Source organism: Hemibagrus wyckioides, linkage group LG08, assembly GCF_019097595.1.
Source record: "Hemibagrus wyckioides isolate EC202008001 linkage group LG08, SWU_Hwy_1.0, whole genome shotgun sequence".
Lineage (NCBI taxonomy): Eukaryota > Metazoa > Chordata > Actinopteri > Siluriformes > Bagridae > Hemibagrus > Hemibagrus wyckioides.
In genome coordinates, this window is record NC_080717.1 from 13,467,242 (window position 1) to 13,485,578 (window position 18,337).

Consider the following 18,337-nt stretch of genomic DNA (forward strand, 5'->3'; position numbering starts at 1 on the left):
CATGCCTCAGCAGACAATAAGTCGACTCATAAACAGCATGAGACGTCGCTGTCAAGCACATTTCAGTAAGACAATGATCCCAATCACACCGCCATGGAAACTCTCAAATGGTTTCAGAGAAAGAAGATAAAGCAGCTAGAATGGCCCAGCCAATCACCTGACTTGAATCCAATTGAAAATCTATCAAAAGAACTACAGATCAGAGTTAATAGAAGAGGCCCACAGATCCTTCAAGATTTGAAGATTGTTTATGTGGAAGAATGGGTTGAAATCACACATAAGCAATGCATACAACTAGTTTCTCTATACAGGAGTCATCTTAAAGCTGTCATTACCAACAAAGGCTTTCGTACAAAGTATTAAATAAATTTCAGTAAGTGTGTTCAATACTTTTTCCCTGTGTAATTTCACAGAGTGGATTGCATGGGTTGTTACCAACATCTGGTGAAAATTTTATGCCAATAACACCTTTAGAAATATATTTAATACTTACTCTCCAATACTTATTTTATTATTTTTTATCTACCTATATATATAAATTTGATGAGGGTGGTTACTTAAATAAATAAAAATAAATAATAAATAATAAAACAGGTTAAGTACACATCTGTTTGTGTCTGCCCAACTTTTTTTTATGGTAAGGATGACTTTTACATGGAATTGCCTTAGAATGACTTGCCCATCTGCACAAAGGGAGCAGTAGCATTTATTTTAGTAGAATCAGGCTCAGATTGCAGAGTTCAACTACAGATTCTGGGCTGTGGGAAGGGGCGGTGCTGTGGCGGGACTAGCTAAAACAACTTTTCTGTCAGGTTTTAAATGAGCAGACCTTTTATTCTTATTTTTAGATATTTGGTGTTCCCCATTCCAAATAGGTTTTTTTCCATCCATGCATTTAATTCATTGGCCATATCATTAAAGTCCCACTCAGGGTCAACATGTCTGTTGAAAATGAGAATGGTTAGTGTGTTTAAATCATTCTTCAAAGATCTTCAAAATGCTCTACAATAGGGACAGTTCTGTTTTTCTCCCTCGGTCCACCCTGCTAAATAATTAACAAAAGGTTGGAAGAAAATACCATAGCCACAATTATACATCCAATCATTGGGAGTTTGCTTAGACTGGCCAATTCTACACATTGTTACAATACACAAAGACAATAAAGCCACATAGACAATAGGTTAGTGGAGCCTGGGCAGTGTGAACAGCAGGACAAAGTCAGATTTATCTTTTACACACCACACAACATACACGTGACATATCAAAACACTCATAACAATGAGGGGAACTTCGTGACGTGTGTCGGGTGACGTCACGTGACGTCACGTGCATGCTACGCCCCCAAAATAAGCGGAATTTCAAAATTGCTCCAACATACATACATATGTATAACATATGTACATATGTATAACATACATATGTGACGTCACGAATCTTCCGATTCCTGTTCTTAGCTAAAAGAAGTGAAAGCCAATATGATGTTCTGTTGTTGAAGTCCATTCACCCCAAGGTTCAAGGTTCTGTGATACTACTGAGGATCTGCTCACCACTGTTGTTATTTAAGTTACTGCATCCTTATTGTTGTCTTGAAGCAAAGGGCCATTTTCCTCTTACCTCTTTCAACAAGGCATTCTGTCACTCACCCCTTCACTTATCATTCTGTGTAAATTCTAAAGATTGTGATCAAAACCCAGATGATCAGCAGTATCTGAGATATTCAGCAGTCTGTCTGGCATCAACTACCATGGCAAAGTTAGAGATCACATTTTACCTTTGTTCTGATATTTAATATGAACTTTACCTGAAGCTTATGTATCTGCATGACTGTATACATTCTGCTACTGCCATTTGATTGACTATATATGTGTATAAGTATACAATATACTTATATACAATTTATATAAGTTAAATTGTCTTTATCTGTCACATATACATTACAGCACAGTGAAATTCTTTCTTCACATATCTCATCTTGATAGTTCGGGGCTTGAACCCCAATCTTCCAGTCAAGGACCCTGTGCCCCATATTGCACAAATGAGTAGGTGTTATGTAAGTGTGATATAATAAGTGTTCATAATAAAGATAAAAAAAACTGGAAAGGTAGTGTAGAGGAACTGGCAATGGCTACTTTTCAATTGACACTCACCCTAAAGCTATAGAAACTAGTCGTCTAAAATTCATCCAAAAAATAGTCCTATTAGGAAATCTTTGGTGAAGGTTATTCCTGCTAAAAGAGGTTCAACATGTTATGCAAATAAAAATTATTTAGCATACATGTGCTTTCTTTAGCAGGGGGACCTTGCAGGCACTACTAGATTTCAGTCTTTCACGGTGTAGTGTGTTACCAATTGTTTTCTTGGTGACTATGGTCCCAGCTGCCTTGAGATCATTGACAAAATCCTCCAGTGTAATTCTGGGCTGATTCCTCGCCGTTCTCATGATCATTGAAACTCCATGTGGTGAGATCTTGCATGGAGCCCCAGACCGAGGAAGATTGACAGTCCTTTTGTGTTTCTTCCATTTGGGAATAATCGCACCAACTGTTGTCACCTTCTCACCAAGCTGCTTGGCGATGGTCTTGTAGCTCATTCCAGCCTTGTGTAGGTCTACAATCTTGTCCCTGACATCCATGGACAGCTCTTTGGTCTTGGCCATGATGGAGAGTTTGGAATCTGATTGACTGCTTCCTTCTGTGGACAGGTGTCTTTCATACAGTTAACGAGCTGAGATTAAGAGCACGCCCCGAGAGTGCTCCTACTGTAATCTCAGCTCATTACCTGTATAAAAGACACCTGGGAGCCAGAAATCTTTCTGATTGATAGGGGATCAAATACTCATTTCACTAATTAAAATGCAAATCAATGTATAACTTTTCTGAAATGCATTTTTCTGGATTTTTTTGTTGTTATTCTGCGTCTCACTGTTCAAATACATCTACCATTAAAATTACAGACTGATCATTTCTTTGTCAGTGGGCAAACATACAAAATCAGCAGGGGATCAAATAATTTTTTCCCTCACTGTATAAGCTCAACTACAGTACAATCCTGTCTACTAACAATTCCCTCTACAATGTATGTTAAATGAATACTACAACTAGATTACAACTCTCCAAATCTAATAAACTGCTTTTAAAAGGATCTGTGTTTGCTGAAATATTCTTTCAGCTTTGATACATTAGTCAAGTTAAAGTGATCACAACATTGTTTATTTGTTGAGCTAAGTCTACTTGCCAATGCACTCTCTAGCTGCCTCTTTTTCCATGAATATGCACCACTGGTCATTAAATGAGATCCATTGTAGTAACCCACTACCTAAGCAGTCTTTTTACTAGTTACTAGTTACTTATATTCAAATAATCACTTAAATGACCCCTTTTACTTCTTCTGTAGTAATTATTGTTTTACAGTAAGATTTTTTTGTACCTGAGTATAGTTCCTGTGAATTTTTCTGGAAAGGTTTCTATCTTCTTCTAATGAGACATAATAAATCAAGTGACCAATGTTTCAAACTAGCCAATCCCAAATCAATAAAGTGTAATGTAGGCTACAGTTGACAATGATACTCACCTATCTATCCATCCATACATCCTGTACTGCTTATCCTATGCAGGAACAACTGGATGCCTGGAGCCTATTCCAGTGCCATCCCAAATATGGCACAAATATCACAAACTCACTCAAACTCACACTACAGGCAATTAAGAGATGCCAACTGGGCATGTCTTTAGACTAGTGGAGTAAACAGATGAATCTCCAATGGAGAAGAGTATTAACATCCAAACTCTAGAACATGAAGCATGGGAGCAGAACATACATGTTGCCCTCCCAACAGCCATAAAATAATATTTTAACAGGTTTGCTTTACAGGTTTATTTGTTGGTTATATTTTAGAACAAAAAACCGAAAAGTGTGTTGGACACAATCAGTATCTATTCTAAAACATAGATGCACTTTCAGTCCTGCTGTGATTGCAGTTCTGTGTACAGTGTGTGGTCAGTGTGCTACATCAAGTGGCTCAGTAAATTAAAGCATAATTCTTTTGTTTGTACAAAAAGTATTGTAGACATGTTGGGTTAAAACTGAATAGTTCATCCATCATTAGTTTGATGTGAATGAACCATGGATCTTTTTTAAAGTGTTTGGGTTGCCAGGTTTACCATGTATAATGTCCATGTACTGCAGATATATACTGCAAATCAGAAATATACACCACTGATAATTTGTTTCCCCCAAAAAAGACAGAAGAGAAATGTTTACATTTCTTTCACCCATAGGTTGGGAAATATGCTAAAAACCTGTCAACCCTCCCCAAAAGCTCAACCAAGCTGTTGCTCACAAAAGTAGAAACCTTTTTTGTTTTATTCAGTAAATTCCCAGTCCCTAAAGCTGGCAGTAAATAAATAAATAAATACAGTAAATAAAACAATACTCCACCTATTCTTTGTACCTGCAGTCATGTTTATTAGGATACCTGTTCAACCTGAATGTATATATTTGTTTACACCCCTAATCTGTATGTGTGTATGAACAGGTATCCAAATAAATATGACTGCAGGTACAAAGAATAGGTGGATTATTGTTTCATTTACTATATACATATATATATATATATATATATATATATATATAAATATATATACATATATATATATATATATATATATATATATATATATATATATATATAGAGTGTATGTCACAATCCAATAGTAGGCCAGATCCTTTTTCATGAACTTAGTACCCTTTTGGGCAAAGGCACACTAAAATCCCATGCTGGACTTCAACTCTGATTTAGAGTGGCTCTTACCTCTGGCAGTGGCATGCCGTTGATGATGAGATCAGGCTGTTGTGGACCTTGTCTGATAAAGGTGTGGTGGTAGCCATGGTTTGGTGCTGCATTTCTTGAGTTCTGGCTTTCCACATTGAGAAAGGTGCTCTCAGAGCGTCTGCAACCCAGTGGCAGTGTCTGCTGATGGTAGTCAAAGTAGTTGAGCGAGGATGTGAGGGAAGAGCAGCTCACTACATTCATTTTATCTGTCTCCTCCACATCACGTGGCACCAGGCGAATATCATTCTTGCTCAGTTTCTTTTTCTTGCTCGACTTCTTTTGGTTGCCATATGAGTACTCTGCCACCCTGCGCAAGTAAAAAAAACTGAACAGACTCAATAAAGCAGTGCTCTAATTGCAGGGCCATATTTTTATGATCATAATGCAAACACAAAAATAAAGCATATGATTGCAACGCTAAAATGTGCAATTTGTCCTCTGAACAATAATGTGGGAAAGAGTGGCATATTTTCTTACTGAAATATGATTAGAATTCACTTACTAAAAGCTAAAGCTTAACCAAAATTAAGTCATGCAACAGGACAGTGATCCCAAACACACAAGCAAATCTACAATGGAATGGCTGAACAGAAAAGAATCAAGGTGTGGCAATGGCCCAGCAAAGTCCAAGCCTCAACCCAACTGAAATATGTGATGGGACGTAAAAGAGAGCTGTGAATAAATGAATGCCCGCAAACCTTAATGAACTGAAGCGACTTTGTAAAGGAGAGTGGGCAAAAATCTTTCCACAACAATGTGGGAGATTGATAAAGTCATAAAGAAAATTACTGCTGAGATTACTGCTATAACTGCTTCACTTTTATTAAATAAATAATTACATGGTGTAATGTCATGTGTTGTTCATTGGAGGTTGTATTTACCTAATGTTAAAATCTACTAAGGACCAGATGATTTTTTTATGTCCTGATATGCCATAGATTTTTGTGTGTATATGAGTGTGAAAATGGCCTGTAAATATATAAGCAGCTCTAATCTAAAAAATTGGTCTACCATGCTTGACAATATTCTCTCATTCAGAACAGCCCTGTTAATATGGTTGGGAATACATGGTTGAGAATAGAATACATGGTTGAGAATAGAATACAATGAATTCTATGGTGGGAATGTCAAAATAAATTATGTTCAGTGTAGTTCTAATGATGAAGCATGAAATTGTATTTTAAAAGTTGCAAACCAACTTGAAAATACTGCATGACATTGTGCTGATGTAGTCTAAATAACAAATTTCCCAATCATGCCCTTTAAAATATCTGCTATATTTTAAAGCATGTATTAATATATGCTGTACTATGGCATCATCTTTATATAATCTATTAATTTATGCACTCAGTTAATATTAGGGCTATCTTAATCCCTGGATAACAATCACTTAGTTCAAATCACTGTACTTGTTTACTGGAAATTGGCTTTATCTTTTTGGGTATAAAATAAGCATCTTACTACTTTGATAGGCATAATTTACAAGTTGAAATAGTATGTGAGACAATTATAACAGTATTTATGTTTATAATGTATATTTAAGATTTACCTGAGCCTGGGAAATTAAAACTTAATTCTTTTATTTCAATATAATAATCCATCACTATTAAAATATAGCTGTACAAAGCTACATATACTTTTTCCATATGATTTAATCAATTGGACCTTTCGATGTACAATATTTCCTGACCGCATTCCAGAAAGGCCTTGTCACATGCCCATAAAACCACAGTACATAGGCACTTTCAAGTTTAAGTAAAACTCAAATATGCATTACATTCTACTTGAACATAATACATGCACATTTCACCATGAAAATCACTCAACAACTGGCATGATTCTGTGTTAGTAAAGCAAAATGAGCCGCTTCAAAAACAGCTAAGATACCTGCAGTTGTATGTGCGGATTTCCTTGTTATCCCTTTTACACTTCACAGCTACAAAGATCATTGTGACAAACAAAATAGCAGCAATGGAACCCAGAGCTATGATGAAGATGAGGGATAGGTTTACTGGTCCAATTTGCTCCTGTGTATTAAGGTCTGGAGAGAGGTAGACAATGATGTATGCAGAAGCAGATAAAGACGTCTGGCCATGATCATGGGCCACAACAGTGATTTGATAGGAGGGCTTGGCATTTTCTCCAAAAACTTTTGTGGTCCGCACTTCACCATTAATCTGGTCAATTTCAAAGTATGCCATGTCTCCCTCTGAGATGGAATATGTCAGTCGTCCATTTTCACCCTCGTCATAGTCATCAGCCTTGATTTGAGTAACCAAATAACCAGCTCCAGCATTTTTGGGGATGGAAATCTCTGCAGTGCCATTAATAAGAGGTGGGGTCGTCATCACAGGGGTATTGTCATTTACGTCCAGAACAACAATGCGCACAGTAGCATTACTTGTTAATGAAGGATCTCCCCCATCTTTGGCAGAGACCTTAAATTCAAATGTCCGTGTGTCTTCATGATTAAAAGCCCTGACCCCATAAATTTCACCATTTGAATTTACAGTAACATATGACTCCACTGACATTCCCCGAACTTCTGACTTGATGATTTCATAAGAAACCGTGCCATTCATTCCCAGGTCAGGATCTTTAGCCGACACCGCAAGTAGGAATGCACCTGGTACATTGTTTTCCAACACCATTGCTTGGTAATGTGGCTTTGTGAAATAAGGGGGGTTGTCATTTTCATCTGTTACTTTAACTGCAAAAGATTTTGAACTTCTCAATGGGGGATAACCACTATCTTCAGCCAAGATGGTAAGATTGTACAGGTTTCTCTGCTCCCTGTCTAGCCGGCCATCAACAAGTAGGGTGGAGAAGCTCTCAAACTCATTGAGTCTGAAAGGCACATTGCCCTGCAGTCTACACTGTACTTTCCCGTTTGCACCTGAATCACTATCTGAAACTCTGACCAGTGCAATGACATATCCAAGAGGTGCATTCTCACTGACCTCTACCATTTCACTGTTTTCAGACAAAAGCTTAATTTCTGGTGCATTGTCATTGACATCTATTACATTAACAATCACTTTGCAGTGAGCTGGAATGGAATTTGGACCCAGATCTTTGGCTTGAACATCTATTTCATGTACACGCAGTTCTTCATGGTCTAAAATTCCATTAACACTGATGACACCAGTTTTGGGATCAATTTTGAACATTTGTTTAGTCAAATTAGACACAAAATTAATAAATGAGTATACAACCTCACCATTTGTTCCTTCATCTGGATCAGTGGCATTCAAGTCTATTACTAATGTATTTATAGGAGAATTCTCCATCACATTAACAGTGTAAACAGGCTCATCAAACACCGGATTATTATCATTGGAGTCGATTACTTTGATGTTAAGCTGTACATTTCCAGTTTTTGGTGGTTCCCCTCCATCTTCAGCCGTGATTTCAAACGTATAATGCGACTGCATCTCCCTGTCTAGAGTCTTTTCTACTATGAGCTCGGCTATTTTAGATCCGTCTCCCCTGGTCTTGATCTCCAGACCGAAGATGTCGTTGGGAGTGATTGTGTAAGTCTGAACGCCATTGCTTCCAGAGTCCGGATCGCTTGCCCCCTCTAGGGGAAACCGCGTGCCGGGAGCGGCGTTTTCCGAGATCTCGATGTCGATATGGCTGGTGGGGAATCGGGGCGCGTTGTCGTTCACGTCCAAGATCTCGATTTTAATCACGCATATTTCCATAGAGCTAGACATTACCTCTAGAGAAATTATGCACTTTGGCGTCTGGCGGCAAACAGCGTCGCGGTCAATTTTCTGCTTAGTGAGGAGTAATCCTGCCGGGCTTAGGTTTACCCATCGTGGTTCAGAATTGGAGATTACTCGTAAAAAAGGTTGTCGATTCCCAAGTACGAATCCAGCCACTTTCGCGTCCGCCGTGACATTGGCGATTTTCGTTCCCGCGCGCAATTCTTCCTCCACTGTGTATTTCAGATTGAAAACGGCCCCGGCACCTCTCCAACACGCCAGAAAACACAGCATCACTTGTACGAAATCCATGTCCCTAGAGCGATGAAAACCTGTTGATGTCCTTCTTTTCTCACTTATTAGTAGACTAGGCTATGGCCTGGAACGGCCAGACGGACATCCCAGTGGATATGTTTAAATATATATATGTTTATAAAAAACGCTGTCGGAAAGACGGCTTTACAAAAACTGATTTCATCGAAATGGCTGAGACTGAGGGACAACATCCAGTCATTCCATCTCCCTTTTTTGCTTGCTGTTTTTACGTCATCCAAAATATGAATTTATATTTGAGCACTGAAAGAAATGCTTATATACTTAGAAAGAGAACAAGACTGCATATACAAAAGCCATAAAATATAACTACAGCATTCACGCATATCAAATGCAATATCTTATCACAGAACGTGTGAGCCGACCATTTTGTGACAAAGCGGAAAAACAGTCGCCACGGCCAGACAGGTCTATAAAATACGCTATGAACGATGCAGAAATTATCTTAAACGCTCCATTTCGAATGCATCACTTTGACCACATTTTTTTTAAATAATACATTGGTTTTCTGACTAGTTGTTATGCCCAGAAAACCCAGTATTAAAATTAACATGCATCTCCTCTTCAATCCGTTATTGGCCTATATGTCGAAGACCAAATCCACAGAATCGGTGAATAATCCAGAATCCAGCTCGAGAGTAACAGAATGAAAAAAAAAATCGGAAACAGGAACAGCGATGATTAATACTAGTAATAATGATGATCGTGTGTTAACCGTCTAAGACACAGTACTCCAATACACCGAGACAGCTCCTGGCGCTTCAGCATTAAACGACGGGCAGATTTCTCGCCTCAAATTTCTTCACAAAGAATGTACAGTATTAGACACTGGTAAAAATCCGTATTTAACGTAATTACTTAACAATCAATTCAATGCTGACTTGGCTTATGTGGGGAAAAATATAATCCAGTATTTGGACGAGTCTGGTTAGTTCCGAACGAGCCTGTAGCTGCAGTTCACTACAGGCACCCTCGGTGTTCACTAGCAACCCGCAAGCCCCCTCAGCCAATCAGTGCATTCACTGAGGAGTGGGCGTGATCAAGCGTCGCTCTGAAACCGGGCCAACCATATCCTGCTCGTGTATGGTGAAGTGAATCTTACTGCAGAGAGAGCGCGTCGTTACCCATCACGACCACAGAGAGTTTCAAACGTTACTAAACGTTACGTTATTGTATTAATACTAATTTGAACGAGAGGTAAAATGAGGAATTTCAACTCCTTGTCTGCTGAAATGGTTTTCTGTTTATTGACAAATATGACTTGATTGTAGACGTTATGTGTGAAAGCATGGTTATTGCTTTCTGAAATTCGTAAATTTTAGAATTCTGAAAGCTATTTACTTTTTATAAGTACAAGCATACAAACGCACTAAGAGAAAATGCAGGCAGCAGGTTGGGCAACGTGTTGCTCTCTTTGTGAAGCAAACGTATATAATAGTTTCTTACATCTGAAAGCATAATCACAGTATGACAGTGATTACACCTTTTCACACACATTATTATTATAATTATATTATATATAATATATTATATATATTATATATTATATAATTATAATTATATTGTGTGTGTGTATGCGCGCGCGCGTGTGAAAAGGTCTAATCAAACAGATAGATAGATAGATAGACAGACAGACAGACACACACATACACACACACACACACACACACACACACATATATATATATATATATATATATATATATATATATATATATATATATATATATATATATATATATATAAGGTCTAAGGTTGTTTAAGCAGTTGTTTTACTTTGCCTTTGTTTACACAGACGCACTGAAGCGGAACATATGCCTATGATACGCTGTGGAGGAAAAAGGAGGGTGAAAAGTTCCTTTAGAATCATAAGGCTGACACCTAGCGTCCTTTTACTCTTTAATTCCCACGAATAATGTCAGCTTTTTATATAATATTTAATGTCTCTCTGTCTCAAATAAATTAAACAAATTATTCTAACTCCAATGGTTATTGCACATTTGCCAAAAAAGCTTTGTATTTCAGGTTAAAACTTCAAATTTCTGTCTGAATATTTGAACTTTGTTCAAACTGACAGATCCTCATGGTATTTTTCTTGAGTTTGCTTACCAAGATTCTGCCTTGCACAATATGACCAAACACATATTTAACTGGCCTTGAGTATTTTCTTTTTCTATTTCTTTTCTTTTCTTTTCTTTTCTTTTCTTTTCTTTTCTTTTCTTTTAAATGCTTCTGGGTTAGGTGGTCAGACCACATTGCCTCTGCTCACAGTCTTTATTTTTTTACTATGAGATTTTAGCCTTAATTTTTTACAAAAAAGGAGAATGTTGAAAGTGTGATCCATTGCTGTTTTTTCCCATTATTAAATTCTTAATGGTTATGTGAGATTACACTGTGGGTGAGGTGATTTCCTCAAGCCTATAATTTATTTTAAAATGTGGTACAACCTATCAATAAATCTCTGGAAGGGAGAATTTTATGTTCCAAATAGATTTATGTTTATCTCCTTTTCTCTGAAGCTCTGAAATCAAAGCTTAAATGCCATCTCACAAATTTCTCCTAGCCATTATTTTGCAGAACTAGATTTAGATTTAGAACTTTTGCAATTTAGCAGTGTCAGTGCCATTTATACTCATTGTAAGTTATGTATTAAATTTTATTAATCAAGTTCAAGTAATCAAGTAATGTGTTGAATGAATTAGTCTGAAATATTTCTTTATATTTATAGAAGATCTTTCATATAAATGTAGTACTCTAGTGACATAGCATTTGCTCTGATGTGGCAGGTTTTGATCTTGAAATTTTGAGTGATGTATTTGAGTGGGGGATTGTAATCTAGCAGGCCTCCAATAATTTTAATGGAAGAAAAATGACCATCAAAGGCAGAGCAAATTCAGGTAGTTGTTAAAAGGCTTGCTGAAATGACTGCTGCAACAGCACACTCTAGAAAAAAGATCACCCACAAACAGTGTGATTGAACAACATTTGGGGATAGCTGTTTGGCAAGCCATTTTAGCTTTTAATCATCACTTTATTGATATCAGAAATTTCCACATAAGAATTATATTTCACATATTTTACCTTCATATTCATATGCAAATCAAAACATGTAATTTCAGTCTTTCCAGTGAAAATGCTATCCTCATTATTAAGAATTTTAACTTGAAAAAGATAACTGATAAAAAATAAACATACAATTTTACATTATAATTCTGAATAAAATTTTAATTTTAACTAATTAAAATCTTACTAATAAAAATAAATTTGATATCAAGAATAATTATTTTCTAGTGGAATTCCCAAATATGAATAAATCCATAAATACAAGCTAAAATGGCTTGCACCATGGCTTTCTTATGTTACTCCCTTTCTCCCCTTTTCTTGTTTTTCAGTCAATAATGGTTTTCTCTCGTCTTAACAGCATCCTAAACAGCATGCTGGAGCTAGAGGGGTGCATCTTTAGTGCAGATAGATAAGCAGCAGCCACAAGTTAATACAGAGGTGGGGGCTTATAAATTTATGCAAACAAACATGGTGCATTGTCTCTAATGCTGTTGGATCCCATTGCTCTGCTGATCTTGAATACCTGATTATTAAGTGCAGGCCCCTTTATGTATTGAGTTCTAGGGTTGCAAAGGTGCGGAAAACTTCATGGGAACTTCATCTTGGGAATTTTGGAAATATTCCAAGTTGGAAACTTAACCAGAATTTATGGGAATTAATAGGAATTTATTTAAATTATTTAGAAATTTAGGGAAATTTATATAAATAATAATAATAATACATTTTACTTATAGGTGCCTTTCTCAACACCCAAGGACACCGAACAATGAGTTACAAACAAAGCACATAGAAACAATACGACAAAAAACAAGCAACAATAACAAAAAAATACAGAAGACTGTGACTGTGTGAGAGGGCAAGTAAGATTTAGGAAGAGTAAGCAAGCTTAAACAGGTGAGACTTGAGTCTAGATTTAAAGATAGACAGAGAGTCAAGGTTACGGATGTCTGGAGGTAAAGAGTTCCAGAGCCGGGGAGCAGAGCAACAGAAAGCCCTCTGCCCCATGGTGGCGAGATGAGCAGAAGGCACAGAAAGTTGAAGAGAAGAGGCAGATCTAAGAGAACGAGAGGGAACATGAATATGGAGAAGATCAGACAAGTAAGAAGGGGCAAGATTGTGAATAGCTTTAAAAGTGAGAAGAAGAATCTTAAAGTCCATGCGAAGCTTGACCGGAAGCCAGTGAAGCTGCTGCAGAACCGGAGTGATGTGGTGAAATGAAGGAGTTTTAGTGATAATATGAGCTGCTGAGTTTTGAACCAGTTGAAGTTTAAGAAGAGATTTATGAGAGAGACCAAAAAGAAGGGAGTTACAATAGTCAATACGTGAGGTAACAAGATTGCGAACAAGAATAGCAGTAGCATTCTGTGTAAGGGAAGGACGAAGACGGCTGATATTACGTAGATGGAAATACGCAGACCGGGGTAATGTTATTAATATGCGATTGAAATGAGAGTGTACTGTCCAGGAGGACACCCAAACTCTTAACCTGAGTAGAAGGGGAAACAATAGAATTGTCAATAGAGAGGGAGAAGCTATTTATTTTAGATAAAGTTGATTTAGTACCAATTAAAAGAAATTCAGTTTTCTCACTATTTAGTTTGAGGAAGTTGGAAGAGAACCAGGATTTGAGTTCATTAAAGCAGTCAAGAAGAGAGGAAGGAGGGAGGGTAGCATTAGGTTCGCTAGAGTAATAGAGTTGGGTGTCATCCGCATAACAGTGGAATAGAATACCGTATTTTCGAAAGATATTGCCAAGAGGAAGAAGGTAGATGATGAAAAGAAGAGGTCCAAGGACAGAACCTTGCGGGACTCCAGTGTTAACAGGGGAAGATTTGGAACTAAAAGAGTGTAATTTGATGAACTGCATGCGCTCTGATAGATATGATTTAAACCAGTCAAGGGGGGTGTTAGTAATGCCAATTGAGATAAGTCGATTAAGAAGGATGGTATGAGAAATGGTATGAAAGGCCGCACTTAGATCAAGAAGGATAAGAATGGCGAATGAACCAGAATCAGCTGCCATGAGAAGGTCATTAGTAATTTTTAAAAGGGCAGTTTGAGTGCTATGTAAAGGGCGAAAACCAGACTGGAAATGTTCATACAAGTTATTAAGTTATAAGTTATTATATATCAACTGTATATACAAACATAAATGTAAAACATAAACATTTTGTTTGGTCATAAGCTGACATGCAAGCAAATTAATGCATAAATGAGATTTTTTTATTTGATTCAATTGTAAGTAGAACTTTAATTAACTCTTTCTTTGAACAACAAAAAAGCATAAATGTTGAATGTAAAAAAGAAAAAAAAACATATTTCCTTATATTTGCTGTAAAATGAAAGCGTCCCTCACCCTTTCCCTTCCAAAAAAAGTCCCATTCAAAATTTTAATCTTCAGGTTCAGATGCAGAACTGTGACTTCAATATTCCTGTGATAATCAGAGCTTGGGGAATGGAGGGAATTCCCCCTTAAGTGACTGAGTGTGTAGGATGGTCTTTTTAGGCAGTGTTTTTTTTATTATTATCCCACCTAAATGTTTGCTCAGTCAGTGTATTTGTATTTACAATAGTAAAATTTTGTTTTAAATATAAATGTTTAACTACTAAAAATATAAATGTTTGACTACTCACCAAGATGGACATTTTTTAAAAATGATTTTGTGTGCAGGATTCAAGAAATGATCAGTGCATGTAATGGAGGAATGCACAGTGCATGTGGAGCCTTAATAGCCCTGCAGTGCTGTGTGCATGTGATTGAGGAATATACAGGGTTGTTTTACTTGGTTATTTTAACCAAGATTATGCTGGAAGATATTTTTTCAACTACATTTAAGTTTGCAAATTCCCAGTTTATTCCAGTTAATTCCCATATATTCCCATTAATTCCCATGGAAAGTTTCCAGCCTTGAAACTTCCTGGACTTCTGCAACCCTAGTGAGTTCACATGTATTGATGAAAGAACTTAGTGCTATTATGAACAATCTGCAGACAGTGAATCCTTATTGAGTCTTTTTTTGCTGCTGGGTATTTTAATCACTGCCGCTTAAGATTTGTTCTACTAAAGTTTTAACAGAACATCTCCTGCTTCACTAGAGGACACAAAACTCGAACCATGTATGCATAGGTATGGCTGATGCTTACAAAGTCACAACCAAGACAAGTCAAGAAGCTTTGTCATTTCAACCATATATAGCTGATGCAGTACATAGTGAAATGAGACAACGTTTCTCCAGGACCCTGGTGCTACATAAAACAACATAACAAAATATAGCTACAAAACAACAACACAGAGTTAAGGACAGAAAGTAGTGGTCCTTGATACAACATATGCAACCTGGTGCAAACAGTGAAAGGCAAAGGACAGTTCAAACAGACAATACAAAAACAACACAAAACAGTACAGGAATCTGCAAAGTGAAACTTGAACATAAACAGCATATTGGGACGCACTACAATGACACTCAGCGACTTTCGTCCTGTCTCACTTACCCCTGTCAAGTGTTTCGAAAGATTGATCCTCACCCACCTCAAAGCGTATCTGCCCCCCAGTCTAGATCCACATCAGTTTGCTTCAACAGGTCAACAGAGGATGTCATCTCCACAGCACTTCATTCTGCTCTGACTCACCTGGAATTCCCCACTTATGTCAGGTTGCTGTTCAATGATTTTAATTGAGCATTTAACCCAGTTTACCTGTCCAAGTTAATCTTAAAAGCTTAAACATCTTGCCATCCATACTCCTCTCTGGTTCCTTTGAACTCTTCCTTTCTGGTTAAAAAGGCACAACACGACCTTCATTTTCCAAGGAGACTGAAATAGGCCCACAGGTACTCAGCTACCCACCATCTAATGCATTTACAAGAAATGTTGTCTGCAAAGAGCAAAAGGCATTATCAAAGTCCATTATCAGGGTGAGAGATGTCTATTTACCATCCTCCCATCAGGAAGGCTGTGCCTCAGAGTCTGCACAAACAGACTGAGAAATAACGGGATTGGAGCTTACGGAGAGGAAATAACTGTAATATCCGATATTTAAATATCTTCTTTTCTCCTAGTCTTGACAGATAGGACAAACAATCGACACACATACACAGAGCGCTTCTTGAAGACGTGTCACGTGTCCAATCCAAGCCTTTAAATTAATGCATCAGAGCATCAAACACAATTCCTCAATGAAGCATTCCCATAACGTCAGTCATGATGCAACATCTTGTTCCCTTCACAGGGAAACGGGTTACATACGTAACCTGGTGTAGATTTTCTGCATCATAATCTACATCACATTTCTTATCTTAGCAATATTTCTGACATGAAAGAAGGCTACCCTAGTGATATATCTACATGAGCTTCAAACGAAAGACCAGAGTCAATAATCACTCCAAGATCTTTTACTGCTGGAAATGATGAAACAGAAATTCCAGCTAGAGTTACTATGTAATCAAAAAGCTTTATTCTGGCTGCATGTGGTCCTAGTACAAACACTTCTGTCTTGTCAGAATTAAGCAGGAGGAAGTTAGTGACCATACACTGTCTAATTCCCTTTACACATTCTTCAATCTTAATAAGATAAACATATAGCTGTGTGTCATTAGCATAAAGTGGAAGCTAATACCATGTTTACGAATAATTGTACCAAGGGGTTGCATATGTAAGGAGAAAAGCAGTGGGCTTAAGACAAAACCTTGGGGAAAACCGAACATAACCTTGGCATGCATAGAGATGTTACCATTTAAATCTACAAACTTATAACGATCAGTCAAATGCACTGAAAACCCTAATAAGTTGATTGAACTAAATTGATTGAGTAAACTCGTTCCCTGTGCAATGGAATCTTCTAAAACTTGCATATTTAAGTTTATTTAACTTAGCAGTTAGGTAGACTATACTTAAATTGTTCAGTTCACCAAACCTGGTGCTTATTCAATGTACTTAAACGATTATGTTCACTTAACTTGGCATCAATTTCAAGTCTACTTATATATTTAAGTTAACTCAACATGAAAATTTAACTGAAACTGTTCAGTGAAGTTCTAATTTTTGACTGCAAGCTTTGTGCACACCGAACTGAAATAAAACAATGAGCGGCATATTTAATCTTTATGTTTTTATTGACAAAATGTCACAATATTAATAAAAATACAGTACACACTAACATTTGACCGTTTATGCCTTGTGCAAACATAGCAAACTATAATAAAACAAACTCAACATATATAGTGTCTTTCACCAAAATTTCACAATATTACAATACAGACTATACTGTAATGGAAATATTATTGAGTAACAACCACACTACAGAGGTGTAACGGGGGAAAATATCCAAAACAAAGGGTGGTGTTACAGTCTCACAGTGACGTTTCTTAAACAAAAACCTGGTTTGCCAGAGACTGCACTCTAGGCTTGAGAGCATTCTGTCCCATTGACATTAGTACACGCTGGATGAAATCAAACGTGTTGGCAAGTGATTTTGGGTAATTTAGGTCTAGTGCGTAAATTAGACCGAAGAGAACACACATTGCCTGTGGAAGGTCTTGCATTTTGTCCATCACCACTTGGCCTTCAAGAATTATTCCAATCGAAGAAGTCAAATGCAAGGAGTTGGGGGGCTGAAGATCAGTGTCCTCGAATAAGATCCCCACTGGCACATCCAGTATAATGTTGCGATGATCAGACACCTAGTGAAAAAACAGGTATAAATAGAGTATTCTGATCAGGAATCAAAGGTTTATCATCAATGCATGTTTATCAGAATGCACACAAGTTTATTAAGAAAAAAACTAATCACTAACCCTAATCTAAAATTATATTGACATGCATACATTTGAGTTTATGTAAATGTACATGTTTCCTGCAAAGAATTTTGTATACACTTTTTAAAGTATGCAGTATAAATAACGTTTATTATTTTGAAGACTTGTACAAAATGTTGGCCACATTTGTATATTAAAGGAATACTTCACCCCAAAATGAAAATGTACTTACAGGTCTCTCAGGAGTTTGTTTCTTCATCTGAAAAGATTTGGAGAAATTTAGCATTACATCACTTGCTCACAAATTGATCCTCCGTAGGAAATGGCTGCTGTATGAGTCCAAACAGCAAACATGTTGATTACTTGTGGATTATTGTGATGTTTGGACTGCATTTGTTCGCTACAGAGGATCAATTTGATGTATGTGATGTAATGCTAAATTTCTTCAAATCTTTTCATATGAATAAACAACCTCATCTACATTTTGGGTAGTCTGAAAGTAAGAACATTTCCTGCAAATTTTCATATTAGTTTGAACTATTGCTTTAAAGTCAACATGATTCTCTGACAAATGCTTAGAATAGTGGGAGCACAGGTGGCTCTTTAAATGTAAACAGGTTAAAGTGATAGTGACCCAAAAATGACATTTA

At 36.9% G+C, this 18,337-nt stretch overlaps 1 protein-coding gene across 3 annotated transcripts in view; it reads right to left on the reverse strand.

The window, feature by feature from the left end:
- Nucleotides 1–9,849, reverse strand: part of pcdh19 (protocadherin 19) — a 49,726-nt gene extending 39,877 nt beyond the window's left edge. For 2 of the 3 annotated variants that reach the window (XM_058397160.1, XM_058397163.1), the window contains exons 1-2: nt 6,719–9,849; nt 4,811–5,156 (exon numbers count right to left, since the gene is read on the reverse strand). In XM_058397160.1, the coding sequence (XP_058253143.1) occupies nt 4,811–5,156; nt 6,719–8,850 (2,478 nt within the window). In that variant the 5' untranslated portion in view covers nt 8,851–9,849. The remainder of the gene's footprint in view (nt 1–4,810; nt 5,157–6,718) is intronic. The other variant, XM_058397162.1, reaches the window with a different exon arrangement.
- Between the last annotated feature and the right edge of the window lie 8,488 nt (nt 9,850–18,337).